The sequence below is a fragment of the Tasmannia lanceolata genome, unplaced genomic scaffold (assembly GCF_043159265.1).
Source record: "Tasmannia lanceolata isolate RefF3 unplaced genomic scaffold, GAP_Taslan_0.1 ptg000048l, whole genome shotgun sequence".
NCBI classification, from domain to species: Eukaryota; Viridiplantae; Streptophyta; class Magnoliopsida; order Canellales; family Winteraceae; genus Tasmannia; species Tasmannia lanceolata.
The window spans coordinates 2,243,772-2,263,535 of NW_027518725.1; the positions used below are offsets into that span (position 1 = coordinate 2,243,772).

The 19,764-nt window shown below is 38.2% G+C and overlaps 1 protein-coding gene and 1 non-coding gene across 3 annotated transcripts; both read right to left on the bottom strand.

The window, feature by feature from the left end:
* Nucleotides 1-4,074: 4,074 nt before the first annotated feature.
* TRNAF-GAA (transfer RNA phenylalanine (anticodon GAA)) lies at nt 4,075-4,147 on the bottom strand. The gene has a single exon. It is a non-coding gene; the product is annotated as a tRNA-Phe (tRNA).
* A 2,727-nt stretch (nt 4,148-6,874) lies between these two features.
* On the bottom strand, nt 6,875-16,049 carry SHD (Chaperone protein htpG family protein). Of its 2 annotated transcripts, none has more exons than XM_077375351.1 (15): nt 15,892-16,049; nt 14,807-14,933; nt 14,495-14,648; nt 14,316-14,396; nt 14,032-14,143; nt 13,772-13,898; nt 13,523-13,661; nt 10,005-10,122; nt 9,673-9,860; nt 9,323-9,538; nt 9,033-9,198; nt 8,765-8,906; nt 8,492-8,642; nt 7,846-8,250; nt 6,875-7,431 (listed from the first exon to the last, which is right to left on the bottom strand). In XM_077375351.1, the coding sequence occupies exons 1-15, from the start codon at nt 15,956-15,958 to the stop codon at nt 7,177-7,179; spliced, it is 2,448 nt and encodes an 815-aa protein (XP_077231466.1). In that variant the 5' UTR covers nt 15,959-16,049; the 3' UTR covers nt 6,875-7,176. The 2 variants fall into 2 exon arrangements, with proteins under 2 accessions (XP_077231466.1, XP_077231465.1); XM_077375350.1 differs by having other exon boundaries at nt 8,765-8,909.
* Between the last annotated feature and the right edge of the window lie 3,715 nt (nt 16,050-19,764).

Below are 19,764 nucleotides of genomic sequence, written 5' to 3' on the forward strand. Positions count from 1 at the left end.
AATGAAAGGGCTTTAGTTATTATTTATACAAGAGAGTGAAGAGTTATAAAGAGCTGTTTTTTAAAAGAGGCGTGGTTTTGGAGAGGACTCAAAAACTGGTTTTGGGCAAAATGAGTGGGTTTGATAAAACTGCTGGTTTTGAGGGATTTAGCTTTGAAAAACTTGTAAGAGCGTGGGTGGACTGTGTGCACGAGCGGGTTTTCCCAGTTCCCGAGCTAGATTAATTGCCAAAAATGCATTTGTGAGTTTTGTTTTCCCATTCTGCCCAGCTAATGTTTTGTAATTACAAAATCGGAGACTACTTGAATTGGTGGTCTGCCCTAATTCCCACAACATGGATGCAGTGTTGAACGTGGCCGAAGAAAATCCCAATCGACTGGCACGACACGATCAAGTACTTGGTTGACACGGTTGAGTACACAGTTGACGCAGTCATAGTTCGAGAGAGTCAAAGGACACGGCCAAGGTAAAAAAAGAATCAACTCGGTTAGTAAAATGTGATTCGATGAAAAAAGGGACCACGTTTGATACACTAGAGGGGGTGGCCCGGTGAAGAAAAGGTGGCGAATATATCACTTCTAGAGGTGGGTAGTTGGTGAGGAAAAGGGGGTGAATATATCACTTCCCTTTGATAAATTTTGATTCCAACCAATTTTGTGGTTCAATTAAATTGTTTTTCAACCCAAGAAGCATGCCCCTAATGAATGGGTTCATGTGAAACTTATAAATTATGAACTCAAATTAGAATCAAGCAAACCAACGAATCGATGACCATATCTTTGACTACCATACCTATATATGTTCCTTAAGTTCAGTATTATACTCCCACATAGGGGACTTCCATACCTATGTCCCTTAAGTTGGGTATGATAGTCCACGCAGGGGCTACCCTACGTCCCTAACTACGTTCCTCAAGTCGGGTATGACAGCCCCACATAGGGGACTACCATACCTATGTTACTTAAGTTGGGAATGAATAGTCCCACACAGGGGACTACTAATACGTATGTTACTTAAGTTGGGTATAATAGTCCTGCATGTGGGGCTACCATACCTACATTGGGTATGGTACCACTATTTTTTATTGTGTAATTTTTCTCAATATAAAGCACTTTTTTGGAACCAAGCCCATTTTTTAAACCGTTGAAGTCTGGGTATTATAAAAAGAGGAGAGGGTTTGAGGAGGGAAATTATTTTATGTAGACCGCATGATTGCTTCCAAACGGGCGTGTTGGCTTTACAAGAAATACAAAGTGGCTTTTTCACATGGGCTTTGTGCACTCAAGACACTAAGAACAGGCCTTCTCCCCTTTCACATGCCCCCTTTGTCTTGTAAGATCATGTGCCCTTGGGAAACGGCAATGTTATTAATACATTCTTCTCTTGTTTCCCTTTCTCCTCCAAAGCTCTGCATCTCTTTTGCAGGCATATTCTCCTTGACTTTTGAAAAATCCATGCTAGGGGAAAATCATAGTCATGTGATAATCCCGTGGGTTTTAGAGTTTAGTCCTAATTGAAATACTTTGGAGGGATATTCATCCTCACCTTAATTTTAAAAATGCATGACAGTTAAAAAAATGATCATCTTCATGTGCTAATCCATGTGGGTTTTAGAGTAGACCTAATTGAACAACTTTTCAAGAATATTCTCCCCCGTTTTTTTTGTTTTTTTTTAAATCATGCTAGGAAAAAAAATATTTCCAGTGCCAATCTATATGGGTTTTTAATGCAGGCAAAAACCATTAAGAATGTGTAGTTCGTCGTTAACTACGAAGTGTGGAACTATTCTTCAAAATTTATTTTCCTCATTTTAGTTTTAGGCTACATTTCAAGCATCAAATCTTGTTCATTTGACTTGGTATCATTAGAAAGGTTTTTCGTTGACCTATCTAATGACCCCAAGATCACATGATTTGAGGAAGTTATGTGTAGTTTCAGACGTGATATATGTCTATTACGGGATTTCTAATTTATGATTGTCTTAGACAAGTTCTTTCCTTTTATTCAAGTTACTTTAGATGGACAGAAGAAATTAATTGCTTAGATCTTAAGTTAGCATTTAGGGTTTCTTTTTCTTACAAATAGAAGTTATAAAAGTGTTGTAATTGGCTACGTTGAATAATTGAATGAAACATTGTCTTTAGACTTTCGAGTTCTTTAAGAACTTTTGGGTTGCTAGGATCAGCCCCTGGAGGAGTATTTTTCAGTTTTGCTCTGAAAACTCGACTTCGTCGAGATTGAAGAAAATATCATCCCCTTGCACGGTGATTAAAAGTATTCTATTCCCGACGATGGGGTTCAAAGGACCACTTTCCTTCTTTAATTTATCTTGAACCTTTGGGTTTTGGGGACTATTAGTTTTAGAGTTTGGCATTCTTGAGAAACCCATAATAAGTGCCTTAGATTAGAGCAGCTGCGCATTCTTATTTTGATAGATAAGTGTGATGATTGAACCCATGAACTCAATCTTTTACACTTCTAATCATCGCCATTAGGGCAAAGGCTCTACTTCAAGTCGCTTGCAATGGGAGTAGAGAGGAAGTCTCTGTTAAAATTGCCATTAGAATTGGAAGGTCACTAAAGGGGTTTAGAAATATTTCACATTTTCTTCAGTCTTCTATTTGAAAGTGTTATATGTTGAAATCCTAATTATAATCCAGAGGTTAGAAAGGACAAAAGGATTGCATGGACATGATTCGTCGTCGAATCTTCTTCACTTAAATATGACCACTCATTTGATTTATTGGTTTGTTTCGATCCGCTCCCAATGATATGTGAATGGAGATCGGAACAGCGCGCTAAGTTTAATTGCTTTGCCCTCTAATCGATTGCTTACCGCATTCTCACTTATTGATATGATTTGTTATCTAAAGTTAATCCAATATTAGGTTTGATATTTTTGAAGCTATTGGACTTGGTGGACTCAAAGTTCAAACTTAATCACTAGCAATTATTGATGCTCCATAATGCCTATGCATTTTATATTTTTTTTTCATCTTCTCTTTGCAGTTTGGATACATGTTTATGGCTCTTTGTGAGTTAACAAAGGGCACATGTGCTTTTTATCATGACCCCAAAGCAATGAATTGGAGACTTATATTGACTTGGGTAGCAATTTCTTGATGGGAGGCTTTTTGCCTCCCATATCAACTCAATGATGGTTAACTCCACACCAAAGAACACTTGCCTCTATATTTTAACACTATCATTGAATTTGCAAGCCAACACACATCATGTCATGGGACATCCTTTTATAAGTGTGTTCATGCTCTTTGGATAGGTGTAGCCCTATACAACCCCACTCAAAGGTTGACTCTCATCTTCAATTTTGTCACTAACACCATTAATTTCATGCATAATTTCATTAGTTACATAAGACTGTGTTTAGGAGAGTTTGATTTGCAGATAAAAGATCAAGAATGAGTTTCATCCCGACCTTTAACAGCGCCTTCGTGTACACTTTAGGTAAAGGTATGTTGATAGAACCCTAATCAAGGTTAAATCCCATGTTCAATTATGTAATTACATGCATGAAAGTGAGTTTCATATCATTTAGTTTTGACTTTTATTTCATGGGATTTCATCACAACTCAAGCCTTTAGAAGCATGGAACTCAATTTCTAGAATCTCTTGATTTTCCATTGTTTGATTACACATGAAAAAGGAACTTGAACCAGTGTTGTTGGAGTTTTATTGATGGCAATATCCCTCTAAATAAGTGATAACCATATCATTTCCTTCTAAATTGTGGAAAAGGAAAATAGTTTCCTTGGAAAACTTTTCTCTCCAAAAATGTTTTTCTAGCAATCCAAACATGGCCTTAGGAAAAATATAAGAAGAAAAATATTTCTAGAATCTCTTGATTTTCCATTGTTTGATTACACATGAAAAAGGAACTTGAACCAGTGTTGTTTGGAGTTTTATTGATGACAATATCCCTCTAAATAAGTGATAACCATATCATTTCCTTCTAAATTGTGGAAAAGGAAAATAGTTTCCTTGGAAAACTTTTCTCTCCAAAAATGTTTTTCTAGCAATCCAAACATGGCCTTAGGAAAAATATAAGAAGAAAAATGCGGTGAGCGTGGATCGAACACGCGACCTTCAGATCTTCAGTCTGACGCTCTCCCAACTGAGCTATCCCCGCTATTGTTCTGTACAGTTTCCATGATAAGATAAACTTATTCTCACCATACCCATATATTTATCTAACTCACTACAGTTCTCAAAAGGCTGCCACAGGCCATTTAAAATGGAAAAGACAAGCTGAGTTTGTGCAATTATTAAAACATTGTTGTGCTAATATCATTTACCTTCGTTAATTGATTTCTTTTATCTCTTGCTTGATATCATGGACCCCATATTTGTATGCCCAAAGTTATTTTGTCATGCGTGGGTCCCATCTCTTGGGCCAATCAAGTAGATCAGGATAATCATGGACCCCATATTTAAGTATTTAACCCATAATCATATCATTTCCCTTTAAATTGGGATCATTAATATTTCTTGGTCATGTGTGTTCTGGTTGCTTTAATGAACAATTATCACTTAGGCCTGTTTGGATTGCAAGAAAAAACATGAATTTTTTCTTTCTTCCTACAATTTAGAGGGAAAACATATGATTATGATTAAATTAGAGGGATATTATCTTAAATTGAAGGTCCCATTAAGTGAAAATTGATTTGGGTTGGTTCATTTTAACTTTTTTAGTGAGTAATGAAAGTAAGAAATGTTAGAAATATTTTTCCTTTCCAAACTTTTCAAGAAAATTTCTGCTGACAAACTAGGCCTTAGGGGAACATGACTAGAAGATCATTGGCCACCCCATGGTTGAGTCCTACTATGCTTGTATGGTCCTAATTTTGTCGCCTTGGCATATCTTCTAGCAAATGACCACATTTTTTATAGGGGTGCAACTCGGGTCGGGTTGGGTCGGGTTGGCATTTTTATAGGGGTGCAACTCGGGTCGGGTTGGGTCGGGTTGAGGCCAACCCGACCCAACCCGAGGAACCCATTTAGCCAACCCGACCCAATTTCTAACCCGGCTAGACCCAACCCGACCCAACCCAATTTGCAATTTATGCACATGTTTTTTGTAGGCCCCACTTTTTTTTTTTTTGCTCACATTCCCACACAGGCATCCACCATATAAAAACTCTGTAACTGAACTGAAGGATAAATTTATGTTGAAATTTAAGCACATTTCTAGCTTCAATGGGAAATGTGTTCAGTTGAAATCGGGTTTTAAGCACATATCGGAATTGGAAATCAGGTTTCGGGTCGGGTCGGATTGTCCGACACCCCAACCCCACCCAACCCAATTTCCAATTCGGGTTTCGGGTCGGGTCGGGTTGTCCGACACCCCAACCCGATTTCCAATTCGGGTTGATTTTTCCCAACCCAACCCAAATTCAGGTTCAACCCGACCCAAGTTGCACCCCTAATTTTTTAGCATGAACAAAGACAAATTTTATATTTTTCCTTGAAAATTTTTCAAACCTTTGAAACTATGAATTGAAATCAACCCTAAGCCGACCCGACCCGATTTTATGGTAAAAGCTCAACCTGAATTCCCAAAAAAGCCCCAAGTTGCAACCCTGCTAGTTCGCCCTATGTCCTATTGCAAACTGGTGCGAGTGCATACCAGATTAGTGAAGTAACATAGATCAAAGTAATAAAAGAATCCTAACCGAGCAAACCAATGAACCAGGTAACATAGGTCAAAGTATGTAATGTAAAATACACAATCTATTGCTAAAGGTAGAAGTATTCTGGTAAGGAAATCTATTTTCTTTCCGTGATTAGAAGGAAATTATATGATTATCATAAATTGAAGGTCGGTCAAACTACATAGGTTGAAACCCAAAACTCATTTCCATAGGGTAATACTAACACTCTGATCTATTGAGGTTTCATAATGTGCAGTCTGGAGGGTTAGGATCATCGTATGGAAATGAGTTTTGGGGGCCAGTTTTATCTCTGAAACAAGTTTCATAAGATCTTGTCAAAAATAAGAAATCGAAGTACGAATGATATGCTTCGTTCTTGCATGAAATATTGGGTTGTAAGCCAAATGCGTCACACCCTGGAGGCAATGTCAACTTTGGCAATGTAAAAACTATCAAGAGCAGGGAAGTCCGGGGTGAGCCCCGGACGACCACTTCGACACCCAAGTCAGATTCTGGACCAACGATATAAAGAACAACAAGAAATGGCGGACCGGAACAGAATATATGGTCATTTCGAAATCTGTCGAAGCTAACCCACAGGGCCGATGGATCATCCCAATCTAAACTTAAACACACCGGATACACGTTACCAGGAACCATGGATATATCTCGGATCATAGGATCTGAAATTATTCCCAATCAGATCCAGACAACTAACAAAAGCTCGTGGGATAGTCCTAAATCCGATATTGTTATACTATTTTACAAAAATAAAATCCGAATCTGATGGACAGTTCGACTTGAAATGGAATGTGATCAAGACTCATGAAGCAGGATCCGAAGACCACTGAGTCCGATATGACCTATTAAGGATTTAAATGGATTGTAAATCTGGTGGATCATATCCTGAGTGGATCTGTCATCAAACAAAAAATTGGAGACGACGAGATCCTTGGCGCATTTGTATTGAGATAAGAAAAATCCATGAGTTACAGGTGGCTTCAATGGCAAAGAAATAGTATAAATTTTTTAGATCCTTCTTAGCAAACTTTGGGTTCATGGAGTGATTGAAAGATGCTAAAAGAGGTTCGATCGTTCCTTGCTAGAACAAACATAGGGGATTCAGATTTGCTGTAATTGAAGCCCTCTTTGAAAACGAATTTGCTCGATCTTGTTGCCTTTATGACTGACAAAACACACTCCTCTTGTAACTGATTCGACTTCTACAAGTTATTTCCATTCAACATGAAAAGAGTAGCACATTAGACAAATGAGAAACTAAACTCAGCTCTGCATGATAGATTTAAACGCTGCTTGATCCGTAATCTTTTAACTACAACCGAGTTCTAAAAAATCCGGCGACTAGACTTCGTTTACAGTGATAGAAGTCATCCATTATCTGTTTTATCACAAACTGAACAGAAAGGTGAGCAGCATTTTCTGGGTTCTCTACTAAGGAGACACTATCAAAATCTTTGAAAAGAGAAAAGCTAACCTTTCAGAAAAACTACAATTCGTCCTTCACCTCATACTCTGTTTCTACTTCATCAGCATTGTCTTCTTTTGGAGTTGCTGCTTCCTTTGCATCCTCTTCCTCAACTTCAACTTCCTCTTCCACCTCTGCATCAGGGCTGATTTTTAGACTTGCCTTCACCGAATTATAAATGCTAGAGGCAAAATCTTTTGGATCATTAAGAATGAAACCGCTCTCCATCAGCGCTGTTTGATAGACAAGCCGTGCTGTCTGCTTTACACTCTCGTCCTGCAGTCCATAATTGCATCAAGAGTTTTGGAGAAAAAAAACAGAATTTATTAGGTGTGCAAACTGTAATTCAAGACCATTTTTGGGAATTCATGTAGAGCTTTTAACATAAATTTGGGTTGGGTTCGGATTGATTCCAATTCTTGTTCAGTAAAAGACCCAAGTAGCAACCCTAGAAATTATAAGAAAATGATAACAGCACAACCATGTTATAATAATTGCACTAACTCATCTTGTCTTTTAATTATTAAAAGAGCTGTCACAGATTAATACGGTTCCCAAAAAATTATCACAGGCCAATTTGAAAAGAAAAGACAAGCTGAGTTAGTGCAATTATTAAAACACGGTTGTGCTGATATCATTTCCCAAATTATATTCTCAAATAGTGATTCATATTTCAGAGGAAATCTATACCTGTGGGTCGTTAACAACTCTCTCACGGAGCTCCTTCATGATTGGATGTCTCGGGTTGATCTCAAGCACCCTCTTGCCTCGCATGTAAGCCTGTTTGTTGGCGTCCGAAAGTGTCTGGGACTGCATGATCTTCTCCATATTTGCACTCCATCCGTATTTCGATGTCACCACAACACAGGGGGTGTTGTCTAGACGGTTGCTTATCTTCACAGAATCCACATTCTCACTTGCAAGCACATCTTTCCACCAGTTGGTCAGCTCCTTGAAGGACTCTTTGATTTCCTTGATCTTTGATTCCTTTCCAAGTTTTAGGCCCTCTTTGGACACATTTTGGAACTTCTTGTCTTCATAGTCCATTAAGTATTGCATCAGATACTCATCCACTGGATCTGTAAAGAAAATGACCTGCAATAATGATAAAGATTAAAAAGAAAAGGACTATCAGTGAGATGTCAAGAAAGAAATATGTCCAGAAATAAAGCAGCCAATGGAACAGAGATTTAAAAATTAGTAGTTCAGCAAAATCAGCAGTTACATGCAAAGTAATCTTGCATATTTTGAAGACTCCAACTTGAAGAAAAGAATTACATCTGAGCACAAATGTTTGAACAGATAGGAGAAAGTTATTATATGGCCAACTTTATACCTCATAGTTCTTCTTGGTGAGCCTCTCAAGGAATGGGGATTTTTCCAATTGTTCCTTGCTCGTCCCAGTAATGTAGAATATGTCCTTCTGCCCTGGTTTCATTCTCGAGATGTACTGGTCCAATGAGGCTAGCTTACCATCAGACTTTGTACTGAGAAAACAATGAAGATATTCTGTAAATCATCCTTCTAGAAAGCATACACCATCAGGATAGCAGCTCTGAATACTTTGTTACAACATGCTATCATGTGAATAAACAAACCAAGAAGTTACCTTTCAAATCTGAGAAGCTTTGCGAGACGATTTCTGTTAGTTGCATCCTCGATAATACCAAGTTTTACAGACTTGCCAAACTCGTTCCAAAACTTGGCATATTGCCCCTTCTTTTCATCATCCTCAGAGGATTTCTCAGCGTCTACTGTCCCAACAATATATAAATAAGAGAGGGAAAAGAAATTCGACTAAAGTGATATTTATAGTTAAAAAAAGAGCGTATAAAAATCTGTATAACTATCTCAAATTCTCAACAGTAGTATTGTACCTGTCTTATCTGTGTCACTAGACTCATCAGGATCCTCTTCAGCAATCCGACGAATCATATCAAGTGCCTTGCGGATGAGTTTCTTCTTTATTGTCTTCAGGCTGCTGTGCTGTTGAAGCATTTCTCGTGATACATTAAGTGGCAATGTGTCGGAGTCAATAAGACCCTGCATAAACCAGAAAAACACAAGCTTAAGGTTCCAAAATTCATCACATTGGGAACCAAACCCCTATATGTATCTTGTTTAACTGAACCGAATTCTAAAATTCTGATGAAGAGCCTCTGATTACCGTCAAAAAGCTAAGGTACTTAGGTAGAAGCTCGTCAAACTCGTCTGAGATGAAGACCCGTCTCACATATAACTTCAAGTTGGACTTCTTGTTGTTGTAATAACTTTCATACAGATCTTGAGGAGCCTTAGGAGGCACGAACAGAACAGCCTTGAACTCTACATCACCTTCAGCAGTAAAATGGCTCCAAGCTAATGGCTTTTCTTCACTAAAGTCCTGATGAAACAAAGCAAAATAATGTGCTGAGAAACATTAATCTGGAAGCTATTAAAAGACATTTTCTCCTCAAATATAATCAAACGGTTTCTGTGCCTATTATTTTTTTATAAGCATGGATTCTAGCAATTCACCTTTGCAATAGAGTGGTAGAATTTTGTGTACTCTTCATCAGTCACCTCCTTTGGACTGCGTAGCCATATGGCCTTCACATCATTCAAAACCTCCCAGTCATAAGTTGTTTCCTTCACTTTCTTTGTCTTTGGCTTTTTCTCAGCATCTTCCTCGTCCACTTCTTCGTCCTCGGAAGGACTGCTTTCAGCTGTTCGCAGTAAGCATAAAGTGTGAGCAGAAGGTAAAGCAACGTACGAAAAAAACTATTCAGTGGTTAAAAATATCAAAAAAAGTATGATGATTTTAGAAATGAAAAATCTTCTAAATTTGTGAATATTAATATAAATTATACATGTTTCCTCGTCTTCAGTAGAATCCTCTTCATCTGCAGGAACCTCTACATCCGCTTCTTTGCTTGCCCAGAGAGAGATGGGGAAGTTGATAAATTCAGAGTATTTCTTCACCAGCTCCTACAACCAGAGAGAACATTTGTAACAAAACCTAAATAATAACATGTAAAAACTTAGCGCAATAAATGACAGCGCTATAGCACTATTTTCAAGTTAGTTAAACACTACAAATAAGATAATAAGATCTAATCACTCAGAACATGCACCATATCCAATATTTTGCCAGCAACTGGGGGCAGGTATAATTTACAATCCTTGATCCAAGGTCAAACCAACTGCTGATTCTATAACAAGAACTACCATTGTGGAGTAACAAAAGTAGGGAATGGATGTTACCAAGTGGGAAAGACAATTTTGAGAAATCACAATTATTCTAATAAGTGAGCAGAGGTTACCAAGGGTTTTTCATGGGCCCCTGCAAGCTAGCTGTAAATAATCATAGTTGGAGGAAGTTCATAAAATATACATCAGAATCAACCAGGGGAAGGAAAAAGCAAAATAATCATCACTGTGCAAGTCCCTGGTTCCGACAGTCAAATCAAACCAGCCTTCAAGATCGATAAAACAGAGACATAGGGTCCCCCAATAACGCTGTTAAACATATTTAGAGAAGCTACCCTAGTTACTATTTACTAATAAGCTTCTCTTCCCAATTTGTAGAGGGTGCGTGGGATCTACCCTACAAATCACAGCTAGGATACCCCCGATCTTTGCTCACCAGCATAAGCATTATAGCCATAGCTCAGTCTTGGGAGAAAAGAAGTTCTCAAAAACTTCCTAGCAAGATAAAACAAGGTTTTCAAACATTCAGATGTATGTGGTTGGAAGTAGATGTTTGGAAAATGGAAATTTTGATTGAAACTACTGCAGCGCTGCCATTTTTTCTCATTTTTCTCTTAAATGAGAAAAAATGTAAGAATAACATAAGAATCTGAATGCAAACACTTGCATTTTCTGCGCTACGAGACTGCGGTCTTTGATGCAATCCAGCAAATAGTGGTTGAATTCAAGAATTTCTACACACGAAACTTCACAAGCTATATATCCGCAAACCGAATCGTTATCGTGAATAGGGAGCTATCATGATTCTTTCTCACGACAAACAACTCCTAAATAATAGGAATAGGAGTTTAAGAGCCCTTTTTTTCTTTGGCTTATTTTATCTAGTAAGACTTTGTTTTTATCTTTTAACAAGAGCCTCGTTTATTAAGGCTCTTCTGGTTTATAAGAGTCTATCTACCCATTATCACTCCTAGTTTCTCGGGAAGATATGTCTAGTCTCTAGGAAAGAGTTGTAGCTAGGAGCTTTTTACTCTATTCTTTTAGGAAAAGTTAATATGAATTATAAGAGTTAAACAGTGAAGAAAGTTGTTGTTATTATGCTATTGTTTTATTTTGCTTGAAATCAAGAAACTTCTTATTCCTTCGCTACATGAAAATGAAAAGTTGAATTTTTATCTTGTGCTTGCGTATATTATTTTCTCGCTTCGGACACAGCCAGTATATTGCATCGTGGTATCAGAACCATTGTTCTTGTCTAATGGTAATCCGATCATGCCACCAAGAAAGAGAAGCGCTCACGTCATTCGGATGGCAGGGGTTGAAGAACTGACCACGCTTCGTAGACAGGTCGAAGACTTGCCACCCCAGATTCTCTTCTTGGAAATGTAAGCCTAAGAAGAGGAAGCGGAGGAAGATAAACCCATGTGAACCCTTTCCATGATAGGATGTGAGCTAATGCTCCACTGAACATAAGTGAAAGAGATAATATCACTGGAAATACGGACTGAGAAGAGAGATGCCCAAGCTCCATGTTAGTTTGTTTGTAGAAGAGTTCTTGGACTGGTACCAACAGAATCTATCAGCTGGTTGAAAGTGGAGCAAATGGTGGCGAGCTATATTAGCGGCTTGAAGTCATATATGCAGAATGTTTGAAATCTGCATACCTTTTGGTCAGTTTCTGAAGGATACTGGAAGGCATTGATTCTTGAGAAGCAACCAGGAATAGACATTGTGAGGGCTGCTCTCAATCCAAGCTCTAGCGCTATTGTACTTGTTTTCACGGTCGACCACCATATAAATTCTCTAAAATAATAACCCCAACTCTCATCTAACTCTTATAACCCATATTGACTTTTCCATTTGCATTTCTCTTTCTTCATATGCAAGGCTAAAATCAAGAGGAAATTAACAGGTACAAACAAGAACTATTGTATCCCAATCCCAAATAAAAGATAATTACGATCCAAAAAATTTTGAAAATTTAATATAAGTGTGAATGAGTTTTCCGTAAGGGAGCCTTTTAGTAGTTTAAGGCAGCCAATGTCCTTCGGTCCTTCCTACGAAGATGACAAGAATCATGGGACAAAAATAATTAAAACTATTATTAGAATGTAGGGCTCAAAAGAAATTTTTAGCAATTGCATGTTGTAACCTTGGCAAGACTACTTTAGCATGATGCCATTAAAAGTTTTAAGAAAAATAACAATCAAAACAGCAAATTTGTTAAAGAAAATGTTAGGTTTTGAAGAGAATCCCCTTTTTAAATTTTCCTACTTTCTTAGGATATTTTTTATTAAAAAAAAGATTTTATCCCTCTAGGTTTTGCCATTACAAATTAGGATATAGAGGGAGGGAAGAGGTGGCAAGGTCACTTTGGTCATTTAAAGAGGCATTTTCATCGTTTCAATTTAACATTTTAAGTTATCTTAAGCATTCTATTAAGTAGGGCAATTACAATAGTTTCGTCAATAAATTATAGATATAGGTAGTATAAATGTTAAAGATAGATGGTATATATCGGATGAGTGCAATATAAGGGACAGGAGCAATTTGGTACATAAAATAGATTGCAGATTTCCTTACTTCAATAGAAAATATGACCAAGTGTTCTATTGACTAGTAAAATGCAGATAGATCAGAAATGGATAGCATGTACAACGAATGTTATTAAAAGTCCATTTGAAGTACATAACCATTTGGTCAGTTATGTAGAATAACAAAGATAATGTCTTAGTGTTAAGTAATACAATATTGAATTCTGCTTTAGAAAGTCAATGATCCCATCTTTACCAACTTATAGCCCATTTGGTCAGTTATGTAGAATAGCAAAGATAATGTCTTAGTGTTAAGTAATACGATATTGAACTCTGTTTTAGAAAGTCAATGATCCCATCTTTACCAACTTATAGCTCCCCACTTTCCTTTCTATGGAAAAAACAGAGCTAAAAAGAAACAACTCCCAGTCTAAGTACCAAACTAATTCAGGGAACTTTCATGAAGTAGTCAGGACCAATTCATAATATGTGAATTCCTGTCATGGAAGTAAATGAAGTGTTATTCTGAGTTGAATAACCTGGCCGACAAGGTCTCCACTGAGCTAGTGACTAAGAGTATAAAAATCATAATTAATAAATTGATAAAATGAAAAGCCTCTTAATCAAAAGTCTAAGATACTCACTTTTAATTTATCTTCCTGCAAGTATTCCTCAGCTTCCTGCCTGAGATGCAGCCTGATCTCAGTACCGCGTCCTAGAGGTTCATTCCATGTATCCTCAGAAACAGCGAAGGCTCCATCAGCCTTTGACTCCCACACATACCTGGAAGACCAAAAAAAAATCCAAATGGATATCAATAATGATAAACTTCCCACAACACCGAGAAGCAAAAAACAAATTTCTTGAAAAAATGAAAGCCTTCCATGACTTACTGTTTGTCATCGTTGTGTTTGCTAATAACTTCAACATAGTCGGCAACCAGATAGACAGAGTAAAACCCAACTCCGAATTGACCAATGAGGTTAAGATCACCTCCTTTCTGCATTTTCTCCAGAAAAGCTGTTTAAAAAGCAAGTGTTTGTTAAAATTAAATATTTTTCTCTGCAGTAAATTTAAAATAATACAACAAACACTTCATATCTAAGTATAGATTCTACTCTTTTTTTTTTGAGCTTAACAACAGCCACAATACCTGAAGTTCCAGATTTAGCTATGGTTCCTAAGTTCTTGATCAAATCCTCCTTCGTCATTCCTATACCTCGGTCACGAAGAGAAATCACTTTATTCTCCTTGTCTAATTTAAGCTGCATTATATCACAATATCACAAACTCAGAGATAAGATCCAAACAACACTCCTTTTTTTTTTTTTTTTAAAAGATCCATACAACATTTTCTTTCCATATCTTTCAAACAATAAACATTGAAAGAAAGAATTTTCATTTTTTTCTTTTAACTATACCAAAGCTATCACTAACCATGATCTCGAGCTTCGCATTATCTCCATCCCCCAAAATCTCCTTATCTGTAAGCGAAAGGAACCTGATCTTGTCCAAAGCCTAATAAAACAAGGAAACCAACTTCACTAGAATCAATCTCATTCAAATAAATAAAGGTAAAAGAAGAAACAAAGAAAAAGGTAGTAAAATATGCTTACATCAGAAGCATTTGAGATCAATTCCCTGAGGAAAATGTCTTTGTTGCTATAAAGAGAGTTGATGAGGATGTCCATCAAGCGAGAAACCTCCGCCTGGAACTCGAATTTCTCGGCGTTGCTGCGAAGAGACTTCCGAGATATCGACTCTGCCTCCCTGAACCAAACCCTAACTTTTCAGATAAAAGAAGAAAACCAAAAGGCAAAGGAAAGTCTCCATTTCACCAGCATTACAACACTAGTACTACCAAATATCCTTAGAACCAACAGAACAGTCTCAATCCACAGAAAAAACACACAAAAAGATTCACACACCTCTTAGCGACATCTGAATCGGTCGATAATCCACCAGGAACGGCACCGAGTTTCTCTTCAACCTTGGGCGGATCCACCAGATCTTCCGAATCGCTATCTTCCTCAGCATTTGCATGTAATTTACGACCTAAAAATCACAAAATAAAAATCCGGAACGAGACAAAGAGTGTCAGATCTGAGAGATCCAAAACATGAAACAAGAAATATAAAAAATAACAAACACTCAAGCAAATAGTTCTTATCTAGGAATTCAGGGATACAGAAACTAACACAGATCTAATATAAACTTAAAAGGGGGAAATCTTAAGAAAAAACTAAACAAGATGTAAAAAATAAAAACATACACTCAAGCAAATCGTTCTGATTTAGTAATTCATGGATGCAGAAGCTAACAGAGATCTATTCTAAAAAGAGTAAAATCATCCGGAAGTTTCAGAGCTCGATCGAAGCTTTGCTGTTGAAAAAAGAACAACTAAAAAAATTCTCAAAGCAAATCGTTCTGATCTACTTATTAATGGATGCCGAAACTAACACAGATCTAAACTTAAAAAGGTACAATCTTTCCAAAACACTAAAATGCAAACACTCAAGCAAATCGTTCTGATCTAGGAATTCATTGATGCAGAAACTAACACGGATCTAAAACTTAAAAAAGAAAAAATATTTCCGAGGCTTCAGAGCTCGATCGAAGCGTTGCTGGTTGAAAAATAGAGCATCTAAAAAACACTCAAACAAATCGTTCTGATCTAGTAATTCATGGATACCGAAACTAACACAGATCTAAACTTAAAAAGGTAAAAACTTTCCAAAACACTAAAAAGCAAACACTCAAGCAAATCGTTCTGTTCTAGTAATTCATAGATGCAGAAACTAAGACAGATCTAAACTTAAAAAAGTAAAATCTTTCCAAAACAATAAAAAAACAAACACTCAACCAAATCGTTCTGATCTAGGAAATCATTAATGCAGAAACTAACACGGATCTAAAACTTTAAAAATGAAAAATCTTTCCGAGCTTTCAGAGCTCGATCGAAGCTTTGCTGGTTTAAAAAAGAGGAAAATAGCATCTAAAAAACCTAGCTTACCTTGATCCGGAAGAAGAGAGAGGAGAATCAAGAGAAGGAGAGCGGCAAAAACCGTCCATTTCCTCATCTTTTTATCTTCACAGTCTCACTACAATGCAGAGATGGAGAGTGATTTTATTATATTTTCTTCGGTTTATCTTTCCTTCTTCATTTCTCCATTTATATACCAAAGTTTCTCAAGACGGAGAAAGGAGAGAGGTCTTCGCAAAAGACCTTGACTAACCTTTAGATTGAAATCTAGGGTTGAGATTTACTTAAGATTCCCAACGTGGACGATCTGACGGACGGCTGAAAAACCCGTGAAGAAACGTGGCATGTTGTTATTGGATCTCTATTTTGCTAAGACGTAACAAAGTACACGTGGCAAGTTACTACTGGATGTTTCTCTGGCTGTGACGTGGAGAAAGCTTTGGGTATTGGCCGGCCATACATCATTAGAACTTAAAATATACGGCATGTGTAATGACATAAAAGTCCCTGGGTGTTCTTCTTAATGACTTACCAGTACAAACACTACCATCTGGACCTAACTCAAGGAAATTATACCATGGAGGCCTTGCTTAGAAGTGCAGCCCAAAAATGCAGTGGGGCCCATATTATTTGGGTGATCGAAACCATTCATTTGTTGAGGCCCTGATATAGATAGGGTGTGTCATAGATATGGTGTGCCCAGGAAATCTTCTCTATAGGATGATCATAACCCTCCAGTCCAAAAGAAGATAACATTATCACTAGTTTGGATTATTTTGAACCAGGGTTACCAGAGCGGGAATCGAAGGCTCCCAGGGAAGAATCCTGCTTCCTTGTTTTGAACCAGTAAGCTCGGAAGATGAGGAACTCACAACTTTGATAGAGGATGAGGTTGTGGAGGTTGCAAAAGAAAAATGGTCTCATTGTTTAGTTAGTTATCTTATGGGGAAAAAACCGTATTTCTTGGCCTTCATAAGCGAGCCTGAAAGGAGATTTTCAAATGTTCACATTGGCAAATGGGTTCTTCCTGTTTAAATTTACGAATGAGGAAGATTGTGTTCATGTCCTCGAATCTAATACAAACTCTTATGGGGGTAGATCCCTTATCCTGCAAAAATGGACTCCTGAATGTGGACTAGAACGTTTGAAGCTCTCTACCATTCCAATTACCTAAACTTTTGAACCACCAGATGCATTAGCAAGGTAGCTATGCCAGAGCCTGTGCTGAATGCTGAAAAAGAATTCCCAAGCAATATCCGTATCCAAACTTCAGCCAAGATTGTTTACCAAGCAGTGGAAAATGTAGGATTGAGCTTATAAAATCTAGTTTTAGCTTGTAAAATGGAGGATTTTACAATCCTGGATTATAAAATCCATTTATCCAAAAGGCCTCGCATGGTCTCATCCCTCCAAATATTAAAGGGTTAGAATCATCCAATCGAGATGATTTTTGGTGAACAGCCTATTTACTTTGGGCCCAACAAATGAATGGTGAACATCCTTGAATAAGATGGGCCCAATTGTTTCTTGCCAAAAAGGCACATCTACCTGCCGCGCCATATAAAAAATCCTAAGAATATATACTCGAGGAATGATAGATGCAAGGGCCCTCTTTTTGCAAGGGCTAGAGAAGGCCCCATGAATAGTGTTAAACAAACTAGTTTCTCCAATAGCTAAAGCTTCTGGAGAAAGACGTTATTTGGGCCGATCATTGCATGTTGATTTTTGCTATCCGAGAGGTTTGAACTCGAGACCTTTGGCTCTAATACCACATGTGAAACAACCAGTTAAGCTTTTGGAGTAATTGGTCGTTTCACATGGTATTAGAGCTAATGCCTAGGTTCAAACCTCCTTGATAGAAAATAAAAATCCACATGCGATGGCCAACTCAAAAGTGGGGCCACATGTGCCACGTGTAGGCCAACCCAAAGAAAGAGGGGCCACACGTGACATGAAGTGTTAAGCTGTTGGAGTTGCTGGTAGCAGTGTTTTAAAACTCGGCCGAGTCGACGCACATTTGCAATGGCCGCGTTTTGGTGTCCCAGACTCGGTGAGTCTTGGCCATTTCGAACTCCCACCATTTGCTGCTGAAAAACCCTGTATATCCTAACTTGCGAAGAAGAAGAAGATGGAGTAAACGATATATCCGGCCTTCTTTTTTACTTGGGACAGCCCCTCTAATGTTAAATAATAGTAAAAAAATATAACAAAAAGTGGTGTCGAAGTAAGACATGAGGGCAAATACATCACTTACGCAAAAGCAATGCGCTATTTAATTATTATTTTTTTAGGCAGTGTAATGGCAGCCCCTCTATTGCTTCTGTCTTATCCTCTCTTTCCCATCACTAAAAGTGCCTCGTTTTTGCTACCAGTATAGTCATTTGACTCATCTTGTCGTTTAGTAATTTAAATTAAATAGGTATCAAATTTTATTGCAACTCCCAATTTTTCAAAAGAAAAGAAAAGACATGTTGGATTTGTGCAATTATTTAAGGGCAGTCATAAATTCACCCCCATTTATTACCATATTCACCCCCTATTTTTCAAAATGGATTGTCCAGCTCACACTAGAATGATCAAAACCATCCATCTGATGGCCACAATCTATTAGGTTGTGCCCCAAAAATCATTTACATAGGATGATCCCAGCCGTCTGATCTATAGAGGCTTGATTATATGGAGTTTCTCTATTGATCTGAGAGCTAGGATCATCCTATGGAAAAGATTTTTGGGGCACAACCTAATTAGATTGTGGCCCATCAAATGGACAATTTGGATCATCCTATGGTGTGGGCTGGACAGCCCATTTTAAAAAATAGGGGGTGAATACTGTAATAGAAGGGGGTGAATTTATGACCGCCCTTATTAAATCATGGTGTTGCTGATATCACTCCCCTAAATCTAAAGCCCCGTGCTCCCACACGGTTGGATGATCTAAACCATTCATTTGTTGGGCCCTACATAATTGGGTTTGGATTTTTGTATTTTTTCTTTTATTTTTTAATAAAAAATAACGAGTCATCTGACTTGACTGTGTCAACCGCGTTCTTGCCCGCGTCAACCGTGTCCGCGCCGAGTCAACAAGGATTTTCTTCGGCCGCGTTAGGCGGGCATTCTAACGGTCCGCCGGTAGCCATCGCTTCCGTAATTACCGCTTCCCATTACCACCCTTTCCTCTTCATCTCCCTATATGTCTAGATCAGCAGTCATCCTGGCATCAATTTTTTTTCTACTTGCCGTGGGTAACTCCACTCGACTAGAGGAGGCCGATGGAGCCACTTTTCCGTTCCGCAAATCCTCAGTGTTTGCCCGTCTCCAACGGCAAGGTTTTTCTCGTATGGCCATATGATTTTCACACAAAGAAAGATAGCGGTGGTATTGCAACGCTTCTGCTTTGCCCATGGATATGTGGCATGAAGTCTCATGAAGCAAGTTTCACTTGGCAAGGGTTATTAAAATAAACAGAGATCGAAAACAAAAAAGGTAAAGACAGATGCTTGCAGTTGGAACATGATATTAGACGGGAAGGAAAGCCGTAAGAAATAGCACCCTACTTTCCAAAGACACCTCCTTTCCATTCTTATTTCCACCTTTGTCTCTTGCCTCTATTGACCTGTCACTTTCAATCCTCATCTAAAGCAAAAAAATCCAACCCCCGCTTACGCATCTAGGGGTGTAAACGAGCTGAGCCGAGCCGAGCCCAACCCCGCTTACCCATCTAGGGGTGTAAACGAGCTGAGCCGAGCCGAGCTTGGCCAGGCTCGGCTCGGCTTGTTAAGCTCAAAAGCTCGGCTCGGGCTCGAACCAGGCTCGGGCTCGAACCAGGCTCGGGCTCGGCTCGGCTCAGTTAGGCTCGCGAGCCTTACCAAGCTTGGGTTATAATAAGTTCACACCCCTCATCTT